The 17,059-nt window shown below is 61.4% G+C and overlaps 3 protein-coding genes and 1 long non-coding RNA gene across 4 annotated transcripts; 2 read left to right on the forward strand and 2 right to left on the reverse strand.

Annotated features, from left to right (window-relative positions):
- The first annotated feature begins 945 nt into the window (after nucleotides 1-945).
- ANKRD34A (ankyrin repeat domain 34A) lies at nucleotides 946-4,637 on the forward strand. Its single transcript, XM_054051193.1, has 2 exons — nucleotides 946-1,020; nucleotides 2,919-4,637. The coding sequence occupies exon 2, from the start codon at nucleotides 2,938-2,940 to the stop codon at nucleotides 4,021-4,023; it is 1,086 nt and encodes a 361-aa protein (XP_053907168.1). The 5' UTR covers nucleotides 946-1,020; nucleotides 2,919-2,937; the 3' UTR covers nucleotides 4,024-4,637.
- Nucleotides 2,988-9,313, reverse strand: LOC128849406 (uncharacterized). Its single transcript, XR_008447375.1, has 3 exons — nucleotides 9,184-9,313; nucleotides 9,042-9,104; nucleotides 2,988-3,054 (listed from the first exon to the last, which is right to left on the reverse strand). It is a non-coding gene; the product is annotated as an uncharacterized LOC128849406 (long non-coding RNA).
- LOC128849405 (gonadotropin-releasing hormone II receptor-like) lies at nucleotides 8,873-12,531 on the forward strand. Its single transcript, XM_054051195.1, has 3 exons — nucleotides 8,873-9,459; nucleotides 11,380-11,584; nucleotides 11,838-12,531. The coding sequence occupies exons 1-3, from the start codon at nucleotides 8,992-8,994 to the stop codon at nucleotides 12,308-12,310; spliced, it is 1,146 nt and encodes a 381-aa protein (XP_053907170.1). The 5' UTR covers nucleotides 8,873-8,991; the 3' UTR covers nucleotides 12,311-12,531.
- A 162-nt stretch (nucleotides 12,532-12,693) lies between these two features.
- Nucleotides 12,694-16,300, reverse strand: RBM8A (RNA binding motif protein 8A). Its single transcript, XM_054051194.1, has 6 exons — nucleotides 16,154-16,300; nucleotides 16,008-16,067; nucleotides 15,821-15,898; nucleotides 13,966-14,102; nucleotides 13,641-13,777; nucleotides 12,694-13,118 (listed from the first exon to the last, which is right to left on the reverse strand). The coding sequence occupies exons 1-6, from the start codon at nucleotides 16,218-16,220 to the stop codon at nucleotides 13,073-13,075; spliced, it is 525 nt and encodes a 174-aa protein (XP_053907169.1). The 5' UTR covers nucleotides 16,221-16,300; the 3' UTR covers nucleotides 12,694-13,072.
- Between the last annotated feature and the right edge of the window lie 759 nt (nucleotides 16,301-17,059).

The raw sequence follows: 17,059 nt of genomic DNA on the forward strand, positions 1-17,059 counted from the left end.
ATGCCCCCCTAGCCCCTACTGCCCCCCCAGCCCGTGGAGCCCCCTATGCTCCCTCATACCCCTATACCCCCCCTCATACCCCTATGCCCCCCTCAGCCCCTTATGCCCCCCCAGCTCCCTATGCCCCCCCTCAGACCCCTCTCAGCCCCCTGTGCCCCCTCAGCCCCCTATGGCCCCCCAGCCCCCCATGCTCCCTCATACCCCTATGCCCCCCTCAGCCCCCTGTACCCCCCCAGCCCCCTGTACCCCCCATCTCCCTATGCCAGTCCTCAGCGCCCCCAGCCCCCTGTGCCCCCCTCAGCCCCCTCTCAGCTCCCTGTGCCCCCTCAGCCCCCTATGCCCCCCTCAGCCCCCTGTGCTCCCCCTCAGCCCCCTCTCAGCCCCCTGTACTCCCCCAACCCCTGTGCCCCCCTCAGCCCCCTGTGCCCCCCAGCCCCCCTCCCCCCAACCCCCCATGTCCCCCCCATCTCCTCAGCCCCCCATGTCCCCCTCACCCCCATGTCCCCCCCATGTCCCCCTCAGCCCCCCATGTCCCCCTCACCCCCCATGTCCCCCCCATGTCCCCCTCAGCCCCCCATGTCCTCCGCATGTCCCCCCATCACCTCAGCCCCCCATGTCCCCCTCACCCCCCATGTCCCCCTCACCCCCCATGTCCCCCATGTCCCCCTCACCCCCATGTCCCCCGCATCCCCTCAGTCCCCCATGTCCCCCATCCTCTCAGCCCCCCATGTCCCCCCCATCCCCTCAGCCCCCCATGTCCCCCGCACCCCCCACGTCCCCCCCATCCCCTCACCCCCCGTGTCCCCCCCCGCTCGCACCCGGCTCACCGGGTCCCTCCGCCGCCGCTGCGGTGATTCACCCCCCTCGGCCCCTCCCCCCGCCCGCAGCTCCCAGAAATAGCGGCGCGGGGGGGGCGGATCCTTCCCCACAGCTCAGACCCCCCCACAACCCCCCCCATCCCCCCCAATGGCGGCCTCGGCCCCAGCGGAGAGACCCCGACCCACCGCCGCGGTTGCCATGGTAACGGGGGGGGATGGGGGGTCCCCTCTGAGGGGTTGGTTTCTTCTGGGGGGGGGAGCTGCCAGTGGGGGTGGTGAACTGGGAGGACTGGGGAAACTGGGAGGGGGGGGGGGGGGGGGTCTGCCCCGTTTCCTCGGCTGCTCAGGGATGAGCTGCGGTTGCCATGGGAACCGAGCGGGGATGGGGAGGGGAGGGGGGCAGGAGGGAGCCGGGAAAGCCCCCATCCCGGTGGGAATCGCCCCATCCCCATGGGAACTGCCCCATTCCCATGGGAATCACCGCATCCTGGTCGGGAACTGCCCCATCCCGGTGGAAATCACCGCATCCCGGTGGGAATCGCCCCATCCCGGTGGGAATCGCACCATCCTGGTCGGGATTGCCTGATCCCAGTGGGAACTGCCCCATCCCCATGGGAATCACCGCATCCCGGTGGGAATTGCCCCATCCCGGTGGGAATTGCCCCATCCCAATAGGAATTGCCCCATCCCAGTTGGAATTGCTGTATTCCCAGTGGGAATTGCCAAATCCCAGCTGGAATTGCCCCATCCTGGTGGGAATTACCCCATCCTAGTTGGAATTGCCCCATCCCAATAGGAATTGCCCCATCCCAATAGGAATTGCCCCATCCCCATGGGAATTGCCCCATCCCCATGGGAACTGCCCAATCCCCATGGGAATTGCCCCATCCCAATAGGAACTGCCCCATCCCAATAGGAACTGCCCCATCCCCGTGGGAACTGCCCCATCCTGGTGGGAACTGCCCCATCCTGGTAGGGATTCTTCCATCCCAGTGGAAATTACCCCATCCTGGTTGGAATTGCCCATCCCCATGGGAACTGCCCCATCCTGGTGGGAATCACCCCATTCCAGTGGGAACTGCCCCATCCTGGTGGGAATTGCTCCATCCCAGTAAGAATTGCCCCCCCCAGTAGGAACTGCCCCATCCCGGTGGGAATTTCCCCATCCCGTTGGGAATTACCCCATTCCAGTGGGAATTGCTCCACCCCAGTTGGAATTGCCCCATCCCGGTGAGAATTTCCCCATCCCAGTGGCAATTGCTCCATCCCAGTAGGAATTGCCCCTCCTAGTGGGAATTGGTGCACCCCAGTTGGAATTGCCCCATCCCGATGGGAACTGCCCAATCCCAGTTGGAATTGCTGTATTCCCAGTGGGAATTGCCCCATCCCACTCGGAAGTGCTGTATTCCTGGTGGGAATTGCCCCATCCCCGTGGGAACTGCCCCATCCTGGTAGGGATTCTTCCATCCCAGTGGAAATTACCCCATCCTGGTGGGAATTGCCCCATCCCAATAGGAATTGCCCCATCCCCGTGGGAACTGCCCCATCCTGGTGGGAATTGCTCCATCCCAGTAAGAATTGCCCCCCCAGCAGGAATTGCCCCATCCCAGTTGGAATTGCTCAACCGCAGTGGGAATTGCCCCATCCCATTGGGAATTGCTCCATCCCGTTGGGAATTACCCCATCCCAGTTGGAATTGCCCCATCCCAGTTGGAATTGCTGTATTCCCACTTGGAATTGCCCCATCCCGGTTGGAACTGCCCCATCCCAGTTGGAATTGCTGTATTCCCAGTGGGAATTGCCCCATCCCAGTTGGAACTGCCCCATCCCAGTTGGAATTGCTGTATTCCCAGTGGGAATTGCCCCATCCCAGTTGGAATTGCCCCATCCCAGTTGGAACTGCCCTATCCCAATTGGAACTGCTGTATTCCCAGTGGGAATTGCCCCATCCCAGTTGGAATTGCCCCATCCCCGTGGGAATTACCCCATCGCAGTTGGAATTGCTGTATTCCCGTTGGGAACTGCCCCTTCTCCATGGGAATCACCCCCTCCCCCTGGGAAGGGCATCGGTGCCTCCCCAGCGCTCGCTCTCCGTTGCAGTGACGCCGACGCCGCCATCATGCCCAGCCCGGTTCGCCGCCCCGTTCCATCGCCGGCGTTGGCGTCGTTGCCGTCGGAAGGTTCGGCGCTGCAGCGGGCGGCGGCGCAGGGCAAATTCCGCCTGGCTCGGCTGCTCCTGGAAGGGGGAGCCTACGTCAACGAAGGCGACGGCGCCGGGCAGACGCCGCTGATGGCCGCGTGCCGCGCCGCCTACGCCGAGCAACCGCGCATGGTGCGGTACCTTCTGGAGAACGGCGCCGACCCCAACATCCCCGACAAGGCCGGCAAGACGGCGTTGATGCACGCCTGCGCCGAGCGCGCCGGCCCGGCCGTGGCCGCCGTCCTCTTGGCCCACGGCGCCGACCCCAGCGCCCGCGACCACGCCGGAGCCTCGGCCTTGGTTTACGCCTTGAACGGCGGCGACCGCGAGACGCTGCGGGTGCTGCTGGACGCCTGCAAGGCGCGCGGCAAGGACGTCATCATCATCACCACCGCCACGTCGCCGTCGGGCACCAAAACCACGCGGCACTACCTCAACTCGCCGCCTTCGCCGGGCGCCGAGGAGAAGCGCTCGCCCATGTCGCCGTCGGACATCGAGGTGCGCACGGCGGCGTCGCCGGCCGGTAGCGAGAAAGACGAGGAACGCGATGTCTTCCGCTTCCCGATGTCTTCCGCTTCGCGGCGGCGGCCGCTGCAGCGCCTCAACTCCGAGCCGTGGGGGCTGGCGGCGCGCGAGGGGCCGCGGGCGGCGGGCGAGCGGCTGGCGGCGGGCGTGGAGGCGCTGGGATTGGGCGCTCGCCCGCGACGCCACAGCGTGGAGAGCCGCGAGGCCACCGACGATGACCGCGTGCCCAACGCTCCGCCGCGACGCCCCGCGGGAGCGCGATGGGAGCGCGAAGGGAACCCCTGCGCCGTCTCGGCCAAAGCGCCGCCGCAGCGCCGCGGCTCCGGGACGTTCCCGCTGGAGCCCGGCGCGCCGGGGAGGGCCGGATTCCTGCCCCCGCTGCCGCCCGCGCCGCTGCTGCGACGCCACTCCATGCAGACCGAGGAGATGCGGCTCCTCGCACACTTCCAGAGTGTTCCCAGCTCCGAGACGGGAACTTAGGGGGTACTTAGGGGGCTCCACACCGGCCCCAAGGCTGCCAGCCCTCTCCCGGGGCCTTCTGGGGCACACGGTGGTGATGTTCACTCTGAACCCTACTGATGACATTCATTCTGAATCCTACTGACTGCATTCGCTCTGAACCCTACTGATGGCGTTCACTCTGAACCCTAATAACGACGTTCACTCTGAACCCTACTGATGACATTCACTCTGAACCCTAATAATGATGTTTACTCTGAACCCTACTGATGCTGTTCACCCTGAACCCTACAGACGACGCTCACTCTGAACCCTAACAACGACATTGACTCTGAACCCTACTGATGTTGTTCACTCTGAACCCTAATAACGATGTTCACTCTGAACCCTACTGACTGCATTTGCTCTGAACCCTACTGATGGTGTTCACTCTGAACCCTAATAACAACATTCATTCTGAACCCTACTGACGATGTTCACTCTGAAACCAGCAGATGCCATTCACTCTGAACCCTACTGATGCCATTCACTCTGAACCCTAATAACAACGTTCATTCTGAACCCTAATAACGACGTTCACTCTGAACCCTACTGACTGCATTCGCTCTGAACCCTACTGATGGCGTTCACTCTGAACCCTAACAACGACTTTCACTCAGAACCCTACTGATGCTGTTCACTCTGAACCCTAATAACAACGTTCACTCTGAACCCTACTGATGACATTCATTCTGAATCCTACTGACTGCATTTGCTCTGAACCCTACTGGTGGCGTTCACTCTTAACCCTACAGACAACGTTCACTCTGAACCCTAACAACGACGTTCACTCTGAACCATAACAACAATGTTGACTCTGAACCCTACTGATGACATTCACTCTGAACCCTAATAACAACATTCATTCTGAACCCTAATAACAATGTTCACTCGGAACCCTACTGACGATGTTCACTCTGAAACCAGCAGATGCCATTCACTCTGAACCTACTGACAACGTTCACTCTGAACCCTAATAACAACGTTCATTCTGAACCCTAATAACGACGTTCACTCTGAACCCTACTGACTGCATTCGCTCTGAACCCTACTGATGGCGTTCACTCTGAACCCTACAGATGACGTTCACTCTGAACCCTACTGACGGCGTTCACTCTGAACCCTACAGATGACGTTCACTCTGAACCCTACTGACGACATTCATTCTGAATCCTACTGACTGCATTTGCTCTGAACCCTACAGACGACGTTCACTCTGAACCCTAACAATGATGCTCACTCTGAACCCTAATAATGACGTTCACTCTGAACCCTAACAACGACGTTCACTTGGAACCCTAATAACAACGTTCACTCTGAACCCTACTGACGACATTCATTCTGAATCCTACTGACTGCATTTGCTCTGAACCCTACTGATGGCGTTCACTCTGAACCCTACAGACAACGTTCACTCTGAACCCTACAGATGCCATTCATTCTGAACCCTAATAACGATGTTCACTCTGAACCCTACAGACAACGTTCACTCTGAACCCTACTGATGGCGTTCACTCTGAACCATAATAACAACACTCATTCTGAACCCTAACAACAATGTTCACTCTGAACCCTAATAACAACGTTCATTCTGAACCCTAATAACGATGTTCACTCGGAACCCTACTGACGATGTTCACTCTGAAACTGGCAGATGCCATTCACTCTGGACCCTACTGACAATGTTCACTCTGAACCCTAATAATGACGTTCACTCTGAACCCTAATAACAACGTTCATTCTGAACCCTAATAACGATGCTCACTTGGAACCCTAATAACGACGTTCACTCTGAACCCTACTGACTGCATTTGCTCTGAACCCTACTGATGGCGTTCACTCTTAACCCTACAGACAACGTTCACTCTGAACCTTACAGATGCCATTCATTCTGAACCCTAATAACGATGTTCACTCTGAACCCTACTGACTGCATTCGCTCTGAACCCTACTGATGGCGTTCACTCTGAACCCTAACAACAATGTTCACTCTGAACCATAATAACAATATTCACTCGGAACCCTACTGATGCTGTTCACTCTGAACCCTAATAACAACATTCATTCTGAACCCTAACAACAACGTTCACTCTGAACCCTACTGATGCTGTTCACTCTGAACCCTAATAACAACATTCATTCTGAACCCTAACAACAACGTTCACTCTGAACCCTACTGACGACGTTCACTCTGAACCCTACTGATGACAGCAGGCAGACAACAATTCTTCCATCGCCGCAGACACTTTGCACGATCCCAAATCCCTTTGGGAGGGGGCACCGCCCCCACCTCTTCCTCCCGCTCCCTCCTCATCCTCCCAGCAGCGCTTTGGCCTCGGCCCCTCGCCCGGAGCCATAACGGGGTGGGGTGGGGGGGTCCCCCCGTGTTTTGGGGGGCAGCGGTGAATAAAGGCCCCATCATGGGGACACATCTGGGCAGCGGCACATCTGGCCGTGGGGCAGCCCGGGAGGGGGACACGGGGGGCAGAGGGGGGGTCGGTGGGTTCCGGGGAGGTTCTCCGGGTCGCGAGGCCCGAACTGCAGCGGGAGGTTGGGCTGCGGCGGCGGCGGCTGCGGAGACCGCGGCTGCACCACTGCAGAGCCGTACGGCAGCGCTGCACCGGGACACCGCCGTGGGGCTGAGGCACCGCCGTGGGGCTGAGAGAGAGCCTGTGGGGCTGAGAGAGAGAGCTGTGGGGCTGAGGCACCGCCGTGGGGCTGAGGCACCGCCGTGGGGCTGAGAGAGAGAGCTGTGGGGCTGAGAGAGAGAGCTATGGGGCTGAGGCACTGCTGTGGGGCTGAGAGAGAGCTGTGGGGCTGAGGCACTGCTGTGGGGCTGAGGCACCGCCGTGGGGCTGAGAGAGAGCTGTGGGGCTGAGAGAGAGCTGTGGGGCTGAAACACTGCTGTGGGGCTGAGAGAGAGCTGTGGGGCTGAGGCACTGCTGTGGGGCTGAGGCACCGCTGTGGGGCTGAGACACTGCTGTGGGGCTGGGAGAAAGCTGTGGGGCTGAGGCACCGCCGTGGGGCTGGGAGAGAGCTGTGGGGCTGAGGCACTACTGTGGGGCTGAGAGAGAGCCATGGGGCTGAGAGAGACCTGTGGGGCTGGGATGGAGCTGTGGGGCTGAGAGAGAGCTGTGGGGCTGGGAGAGAGCTGTGGGGTTGAGACACCGCTGTGGGGCTGAGAGAGAGCTGTGGGGCTGAGGCACTGCTGTGGGGCAGAGAGAGAGCCGTGGGGCTGAGAGAGAGAGACGTGGGGCTGAGGCACCGCTGTGGGGCTGAGAGAGAGCTGTGGGGCTGAGGCACCGCCGTGGGGCTGAGACACCGCTGTGGGGCTGAGACACTGCTGTGGGGCTGGAATAGAGCTGTGGGGCTGAGGCAGCACTGTGGGGCTGAGAGAGAGCTGTGGGGCTGAGAGAGAGCTGTGGGGCTGGGATGGAGCTGTGGGGCTGAGGCACCACTGTGGGGCTGAGAGAGCTGTGGGGCTGAGGCACCGCTGTGGGACTGAGGGAGAGAGCTGTGGGGCTGAGGCACCACTGTGGGGCTGAGAGAGCTGTGGGGCTGGGATGGAGCTGTGGGGCTGAGACAGAACTGTGGGGCTGAGACACCACTGTGGGGCTGAGAGAGCTGCTGGGATGGAACTGTGGGGCTGAAGCACTGCTGTGGGGCTGAGAGAGAGAGCTGTGGGGCTGAGACACCGCTGTGGGGCTGAGTTGGGGGGCAGTGTGCGGGGCAGTAGCCGTGGGGCAGCGGAGACCCCCAACTCTTCCTCCTTCCCCACAGGCGGGAAAAACCCCGGGGGATGGGGGGGGGAGGGGACAGAGGGGACGGGGGGGACGGGGGGTGATGGGGGACAGGAGGGGTGGAAAGGACAGGGGGGGATGGGGGGACTGAGGGGACATTGGGGGACAAAGGGGACAGAAGGGATGGGGGACGGGGGGAGGGGGATGGGGGGACCGGGGGGGGACAGAGGGGACGGAGAGATGGGAGACAGGGGGTGACGGGAGAGATGGGGGACGGGAAAGATGGGGGATGGGAGAGATCGGGGATGGGCGGGACAGGAAGGATGGGGGACAGGGGGAACAGAGAGATGGGGGGCAGGAAAGATGGGGGACGGAGAGATGGGGGACGGAAAAGATGGGGGACAGAGAGATGGGGGACGGAGAGATGGGGGACGGGAAAGATGGGGGATGGAGAGATGGGGGACGGGAGAGATGATGGGGGACGGAGAGATGGGGACAGAGAGATGGGGGACGGAGAGAGGGGGGACGGAGAGATGGGGGACGGAGAGATGGGGGACAGAGATGGGGGACAGAGATGGGGGACAGAGAGATGGGGACGGAGAGATGGGGACGGAGAGATGGGGGACGGAGAGAGGGGGGACAGAGATAGGGGACAGAGAGATGGGGACGGAGAGATGGGGGACGGAGAGATGGGGGACAGAGAGATGGGGGACAGAGATGGGGGACGGAGAGATGGGGACAGAGAGATGGGGACGGAGAGACGGGGGACGGAGAGATGGGGGACAGAGATGGGGGACGGAGAGATGGGGACAGAGAGATGGGGACGGAGAGATGGGGGACAGAGATGGGGATGGAGAGATGGGGGACAGAGAGGTGGGGGATGAGGGGGGACAGGAAAGATGGGGGACAGGGGTTGACAGAGGGCCCCGCGGGTCCCCCTCGCTGGTGACAAAGGAGTTTCTGATCCACAGGGAGAGGCCGAGGAGGAGGAGGAGGAGGAGGAAGAGGAGAGGAGGAAGACGAGAGGAGGAGGAGAAGGAGAGGAGGAGGAGAGGAGGAGGAGGAAGAGGAGAGGAGAAGGAGGAGGAGAGGCGGCCGGAGCGGCGCAGTGCCCCCCGGGTGCCGCCCTCGTCGCGGGCTCCATGTGTGCCCCCGGCCTGTGCCCGCGCGGCCCCATGCTGCCCAGAGCCGCCGCCGCGCGCCACCGGCCATGAACGCCACGTCCAACCGGAGCGCGGAGGAGCCCGCGGTGCTGCCCACCTTCTCGGCTGCCGCCGCGGTGCGCGTGGCCGTCACCTGCCTCCTCTTCCTCTCCTCCGTCACCTGCAACGGCGCCGTGCTCTGGTCGGTGGCCCGCGCCCCGCAACGGCGCCCGCCGCGCGTCCGGGTCCTGGTGGCCAACCTGGCGGCGGCCGATCTGCTGGTGACGGTGGTGGTGATGCCGTTGGACGCGGCGTGGAACGTCACCGTGCAGTGGTACGGCGGTGACGCGGCGTGCCGGGCGTTGATGTTCCTCAAGTTGGCCGCCATGTACGCCTCGGCCTTCGTCACCGTGGTCATCGCCTTGGACCGGCACGCCGCCATCGTCAGGCCCTTGGCGGGGGCTCGCGCCGAGAGGAGGAACAAGGGGATGCTGTGCGCGGCGTGGGCGCTCAGCGCCGTCCTGGCGCTGCCGCAGGTGCGAGATGGGAGGAGGCGGCGGAGAAAGCGGTGGTGATGGAGGTGATGGAGGTGATGGAGGTGAAGGTGGTGATGGAGGTGAAAGTGCGAGAGGGGAGGAGGTGGCAACGGTGAAAGCGGTTGTGATGGAGGTGAAGGTGGTGATGGTGGTGAAGGTGATGGTGGTGGAGGTGAAGGTGAAAGTGTTGGAGGTGAAGGTGAAAGTGATGGACGTGAAGGTGGTGATGGAGGTGATGGAGGTGAAGGTGGTGATGGAGGTGAAAGTGCGAGAGGGGAGGAGGTGGCAATGGTGAAAGCAGTTGTGATGGAGGTGAAGGTGATTGTGGTGGAGGTGAAGGTGGTGATGGAGGTGAAGGTGAAAGTGATGGTGGTGAAGGTGGTGATGGAGGTGAAGATGAAAGTGGTGGAGGTGAAGGTGGTGATGGAGGTGAAATTGATGGACGTGAAGGTGGTGATGGAGGTGAAAGTGCGAGAGGGGAGGAGGTGGCAATGGTGAAAGCAGTTGTGATGGAGGTGAAGGTGGTGATGGAGGTAAAAGTGAAAGTGATGAAGGTGAAGGTGGTGATGGAGGTGAAGATGAAAGTGGTGGAGGTGAAGGTGGTGATGGAGGTGAAGGTGAAAGTGGTGGAGGTGAAGGTGGTGATGGAGGTGAAGATGAAAGTGGTGGAGGTGAAGGTGGTGATGGAGGTGAAGGTGGTGATGGAGGTAAAAGTGAAAGTGGTGGAGGTGAAGGTGAAAGTGGTGGTGGTGAAGGTGAAGGTGATGGTGGTGAAGGTGAAGGTGGTGGAGGTGAAGGTGAAAGTGGTGGAGGTGAAGGTGAAAGTGGTGGTGGTGAAGGTGAAAGTGATGGAGGTGAAGGTGAAAGTGATGGTGGTGATGGAGGTGAAAGTGATGGAGGTGAAGGTGAAAGTGATGGTGGTGATGGTGGTGATGGAGGTGAAAGTTATGGAGGTGAAGGTGGTGATGGAGGTAAAAGTGAAAGTGATGGAGGTGAAGGTGGTGATGGAAGTGAAGGTGAAAGTGATGGAGGTGAAGGTGAAAGTGGTGGAGGTGAAGGTGAAAGTGATGGAGGTGAAGGTGAAAGTGATGGTGGTGAAGGTGGTGATGGAGGTGAAAGTGATGGAAGTGAAGGTGAAAGTGGTGGTGATGGAGGTGAAGGTGGTGATGGTGGTGAAGGTGAAAGTGATGGAGGTGAAGGTGGTGGTGGACTTGATGGTGAAAATTCTGATGCAGTTGAAGGTGGTGAAGATGGTGATGGAGGTGAAGGCGGTGGTGGTGGTGGATGTGATGGAGGTGAAGAAGGCAGTGATGAATGTGATGGTGGTGAAGGTGATGACAGTGATGGATATGATGGAGGTGAAGGTGGTGATGGTGGTTATGGTGAAGGTGATGAAGGTGGTGATAGAGGAAGATGGTGGTGATGGCGATAGATGTGAAGGAGGTGAAGAGGGTGATGATGGTGAAGGTGGTGAAAATTGCGATGGTGGTGAACATTGTGAAGGTGGTGAAGACAGTGATGGAAGTGAAGATGGTGACGGAGGTGAAAATGGTGATGGAGGTGAAGGTAGTGATGGAGTTGATGGTGGTGAAGGTGGGGATAGAGGTGATGGCGATAGATGTGATGGAGGTGAAGATGGTGAAGGATGTGAAGATGATGATAGAGGTGAAGGCAGTGATGGAGGTGAAGGTGGTGAAGATGGAAGTGAAGATGGTGATGGTGAAAGTGATGGTGGTGGTGGTGATAGATGTGATGAAGGTGAAAGTGATGGTGATGATGGTGATGGTGGTGCTGGAGGCGAAGGTGGTGACAGTACTGCTGGAGCGGCTGGTGGGGAAGGTGAGGAGCAGGAAGGAGGTAGGAGGAAGAGGAGGGGCTGGGGGTGAGGAAGGCCGCTGACGGCCCCTTGGCCCCTCGCAGGCCTTCGTCTTCCGCACGGTGAGCCGGTCGCGCCCCCGCCGCTTCGTGCAGTGCGCCACGGTGGGCAGCTTCGGTGCCCACTGGCACGAGACCCTCTACAACCTCTTCACCTTCTCCTGCCTCTTCCTGCTGCCCCTGCTCGTCATGGTCCTCTGCTACGGCCGCATCCTCGCCGCCATCTCCCGACGGATGAAGGACGCCGGCGGTGAGGGCGCCGCTCCTCTTCCATCTCCTCCTCCTCCTCCCGGAGCCGGTTGGGTGGAGGCACCTCCGAGCCCGTCTGGCTCCATCCGTGACCTCCCACCGCACCGGGGGGCTCCGAGTCCCACCCAACCTCATCTCCTCCACCACCACTCGGTTCCTTTCCCTCCCCGCCTCGTTAACCCGACGCTCTTAACGAACCCTCGGGTGAGGCCTCCCTCCTCTCCCTTGACCCCCGGCTCCGTTTGCGCCCTCAGCCTCATCCTCGCCGCGGCTCCAGCTCCGACGCTCCTCCAACAACATCCCTCGCGCCCGGCTGCGCACGTTGAAGATGTCCATCGCCATCGTCCTCACCTTCATCGTCTGCTGGACGCCATACTACCTCCTGGGCCTCTGGTATTGGTTCTCCCCGGAGATGCTGACGCGGGAGAAGGTGCCGCCGGCCCTCAGCCACATCCTCTTCCTCTTCGGCCTCTTCAACACGTGTCTGGACCCGTTGGTCTACGGGCTGTTCACGGCGCGGTGCCGCCGGGACTTGGGCCGCGGTTGCCGCCGCGAGCAGGAAGGCGCTTCCACCCTCAGCGCGTCCTTCCGCGTCTCCACCACGGCCGCGCCGAGCAGGAGAACCGGGAATCACCGGGAGGGATGTGGGAAGCAGGACCCGGAGGGGACGGCGGGCGCCGGGAGGCGCGAGCTGTGCCGCAGGCCCGTGGCCGAGAGCTTTATGTGACCCCCAAGTGTGGGGCGGGGGAACACCGGGGCAAAATAAATCCCAAGGATTTTGGCAGCCGGAGCCTGTCCTGCACTCAGGGTGTGGTTTAACCGGAGGCGGCACCGCGGCATCGCCGGCAGAAAGGCACGAGCAACGCCGCCCGGGTGGGGCAGAGCAGAAAATCGGGGCAAAAATCCCTTTAAAAGGGGATTTGGGGGCAAAAAAAGTAGATTTTTCCACGTGGAATGGAAAACCCGCGAGAACGTGAGGTAAAGATGCCTCTTTCGAAGGAAAAGTGGATTTTCCGACGCCGGGATGGACGCCGCGGCCACAATAGTGACGGATTTCAGGCAGCACTGACACACGGAAGGAAACGAGGTTCAGTTACGGCTTCTCCGAATGTTTAATCAAGGACACAATGAGGACACAGCGACTCCGAGCTGCTGGAATGCTGAGTTCCCGGTCAACAGCACAATTTAAGGGTCAGGAGCGTAAAAAAACAGCTTCTCCGCCAAAAAGGAGCGGCCGGAGCGCTCGTGGCTGTAACCAAATGCTTCAAACCGCCGCCGTTTGAGCCCTCCGAACGCGGGAGGGAGGAGGGAAAATCGCCCCCAGGAGCTGCCACTTCCCTCACGTTTTCTTTGAGACAATAAAAACCTCGGCAGAAGCGGATTCGCCGCAGCGAGGAACCGGTTTACTCCTCCAACAGCAACGTAGAAACCCTCCCACCCCAGTTTCCCTCCCGGTTTGGACTCGGAACGCACAGGTCAGGAGGATCCATCACCGGCGTCTCCTGTCTGGACTCCTGCTCCGTCGGCGTCCGCTCCTGGAAGAGAAGGAGAGCACAGGAGACGGTCTGAGGCCACGCGGAGGTTCCACTCTCGTGGAATGCCTACGACGGGTGATGTCACCGCCAGACAAACAATGTCACCGGCCAACAAACGATGCCATCAACCCGGACACCCCGTTCCGTTTGGCCTCATCCCTGCTCGGATGAGGGAACTGAGTCCTCCTCACACCGCAGACGTCACCAGGCCAAGCAGGAGGTCACGCCTCGACTCCTACGTTTGGGTCCTCAGAGGGACCACGGCACGTCCGGAGAAGGACACGGAGCCAGGGAAGAGCGGTGCAGCATTCCCAGAGGAGCCACAGCTCCCTGGAAGCACCCACCCTCCTATCCGACAGCGCTCTGAGAACCCAACTCAACGGAAGACATCCCTACGACGCGCTGGGATGCCTCCAAAGCTCCCTTCCTACCCAGAAACCCTTTGGCGTTTCGCCCCGGCAGCGGCGCAGGGTGGGATCGAGGCAGTTCGCGGCCCGCCGAGGCCTCGCCATCGGCTCTCACCTTCGCTTGCCCTTCGGAGGGCCCCGGACGAAGCACCAGTCCACGCTGATGGGCTGTCCCATCAGCTCCTGCCCATTCAGCCCCTCCATCGCCGCCTGCGCCTCTTTGTAGGTCTCGTACTCGACCAGAGTGTAGCCCTGGGGAGAAAAAGGGAGCGTGAGGGGCCGGACACGGCAATAATCCCTCCCTGAGCCCCGTTTGATCCTGATTTCCACATTAAACGAGAAGCGCAAGCGTGCGCAGGGCCCAAACGGTGCCACACGTGGACACCATCGAGCCGAAATGGAGGCGGTTGAGCGCAGCCGGCGCTGAGCGCGTCTCCTACCTTGAGGTACCCCGTGCGTCGGTCCAGGTTGAGGTGGATGTTTTTGATCTCGCCGTACTCTGCAAATTTGTCGTGGATGTCTTCTTCCGTCGCCTCCTCGTGCACTCCGGTGACAAAGAGAATCCAACCCTCCACCGCTGCGGCGGGAGGGGAACGAGGGTTAAACGGGCACAGGGCGCACACGGCACCGGCCGTGGGGCCGCAGTGAGAGCGGACAACCCAGATCGGTGCCGAGCGGGTGGGAACGGGACAAGGAGCCTCGGAGATGCGGAACCCCAAAGCTCTAACTCTCCTCTGGCACAACCTGAGGTCGGTTCCTCTCATCCCATCGCTTGTTCCGTGGGAGCAGAGCCTGATCCCTGCCTGGCTCCAACCCGGAGCTGCGCAGAGCGATGAGGTCTCCCCTCAGCCTTCTTTTCTCCAGACTAAACACCCCCAGAGCCCTCACTGCTCCCATAATCCCTGTTCTCCATCTCCTTCCCAGCTCCGTTCCCTTCTCCAGATGTGCTTCAGCCCCTCAAGGCCTTTCTTGGAGTGAGGGGCCCAAAACTGAACCCAGGATTTGAGGATTTGAGTCCGAGGAGACGATCCGTCCCTGCTCCTGCTGGCCACCCCGTGGCTGATCCCAGCCAGGATGCTGGTGGCCGCCTTGGCCACTGCTGGCTCGTCCTTGCCAGCACTCCATGGCCTTTTCCATGGAGCAGCTTTCCAGCCGCTCTTCCCCAGGCCTGGATCACCCCATAGGGTTGTTGTGGCCCCAGTGCAGGACCCGGCACTGAGCTGTGTTGAACCCCATCCTGTTGGTCACAGCACAGGGATCCGGCCGGACCCGATCCCGGATCCAGAGTACAGTCTGAGGTGGAAGAAACCTTAAAGATGGACTAATTCCAACTCCCCCACCACGGGCAGGGACACCTCCCGCCGGATCAGGGGCTCCAAGCCCCATCCAACCTGGCCTGGAACCCCTCCAGGGATGGGACAGGATGAGATCTCCGCAAGATCTCATCTCAGTCTCCCCTCCTGCAGCTCAAACACATTCCCCTCATCCTGTCGCTGCCCTCTCTGGAATGTCACTCTAATGTCTCCTCCGAGCCTTCTCTTCTCCAGGCTGAACAATCCCAACTCTCTCAGCCTGTCCTCGGACGAGAGGTGCTCCAGCCCTTGGATCATCCCTGGAAGCTCCTCTGCAGATCCTCCTGCCCTCCATCCATGGATCCAGCCTGGATCCCTCTGCAGATCCTCCTGCCCTCCATCCAGGGATCCAGCCTGGATCCCTCTGCAGATCCTCCTGCCTCCATCCATGGATCCAGCCTGGATCCCTCTGCAGATCCTCCTGCCTCCATCCATGGATCCAGCCTGGATCCCTCTGCAGATCCTCCTGCCCTCCATCCAGGGATCCAGCCTGGATCCCTCTGCAGATCCTCCTGCCCTCCATCCATGGATCCAGCCTGGATCCCTCTGCAGATCCTCCTGCCTCCATCCATGGATCCAGCCTGGATCCCTCTGCAGATCCTCCTGCCCTCCATCCAGGGATCCAGCCTGGATCCCTCTGCAGATCCTCCTGCCCTCTATCCATGGATCCAACCTGGATCCCTCTGCAGATCCTCCTGCCCTCCATCCATGGATCCAGCCTGGATCCCTCTGCAGATCCTCCTGCCCTCCATCCATGGATCCAGCCTGGATCCCTCTGCAGATCCTCCTGCCCTCCAGCCATGGATCCAGCCTGGATCCCTCTGCAGATCCTCCTGCCCTCCAGCCATGGATCCAGCCTGCATCCCTCTGCAGATCCTCCATCCATGGATGCAGCCGCAGTTCCCCCCCCGCCGTTCCCGTCCCCCGTTTCTCCCGCACTCACAGCGCTGCGGTCCCGGCTCGTCCCCGTCCTGCTCCACGCTGTCATAGTCCTCCCTGGCGCGGGCCCTCGATCCCTCCTCTGGGAACAGAACCGGGGCTGTGGGCTCGCCCGGGCGGACGAACGAAGCCCGCGGACCCCCCGAGCCGCCCCCGAGGCCGCGGCGGTTTCCTCCGCAGAGGCGCCTCACCCGAGCCGAAGCCGCGGCCCTTCCGCTTCTTGGCCTTCTCCTTCAGCTTGTGGATGCTCTCTGCGGGGAGAGGGAGCGGTGGGGTGGCGGGGCGGGGGCAGGGCCTCCCCCGGGCCCTCGCGGAGCGGCCCCCGCGCCGCCCTCACCGTCGCCGTCCTCGTCCATGGCGAAGTCCTCGCCGCAGGCCTCGTGCAGGTCCAGCACGTCCGCCATCTTGCCGCCTTCTCCCCGAACCGCCGGCGCGGGGTACGCCGGGAAGCGCGCCGGAAGTGAGGCGACGTCTCGTTCCGCCATCTTGAAGAGGGCGAGATGTGGAGGGCACCTCGACACCATCTTGGGAAGGTCGAGGGAAGGAAGCGGCCCTGCCGCCATCTTATGAAGGGCGAGTAGAGGAGCGGTCCTGCCGCCATCTTGGGAAGGACCATCCGGGTGGACGGGGTGGCACCGCCATCTCTGCAGGAGACCGCGACTCCATCTTGGAAAGGGCAGCAGGGAAAGAGCCCGCGCCGCCATTCTGAGACGAGCGAGTCGTGAAAGTGGCCCTGGCGTCATCTATGGGATGGGGAGAGTGGGAAAAAGGGTTCTGCGGCCGTGTTGGAGGCGCGCCCGTTCTGCCATCTTGGGAAGGGCGGTGAGGGAAGATCTCGTGCCGCCTTCTTGGAAGGGAGAGTGGAGGAAGAAATCCTGCCGCCATATTGGGAATGGCGGTGACAAAGGCAGTCGAACCGCCATCTTGGGAAGGGCCAGTGGAGGAAGCAGTGATTCCGCCATCTTGGGGAGGGCTATTGGGAGCCAGCGCCACCATGCTGAGAAGGGCGGGTTGGGGCTGCGCGTACCGCCATCTTGGGGAGGGCAATAGAGGTGAACCCGACATTGCAGCCATCTTGGGAAGGGCGATAGGGGAGGAACGCTCCCACTGGCCACTCCCCCCAAGGCCCGCACCCTCTCCTCTGCCATTGGACACTCCCACCCTTTGGCCGCGCCCCTTTGCGCTCTCATTGGCTTCTTCCCCATAGGCCCCGCCCCTCCTCCTTCCCGCGCCCCCTCCGGCA

Source organism: Cuculus canorus, chromosome 28 (genome assembly GCF_017976375.1).
Source record: "Cuculus canorus isolate bCucCan1 chromosome 28, bCucCan1.pri, whole genome shotgun sequence".
In the NCBI taxonomy this organism is placed as follows: Eukaryota; Metazoa; Chordata; class Aves; order Cuculiformes; family Cuculidae; genus Cuculus; species Cuculus canorus.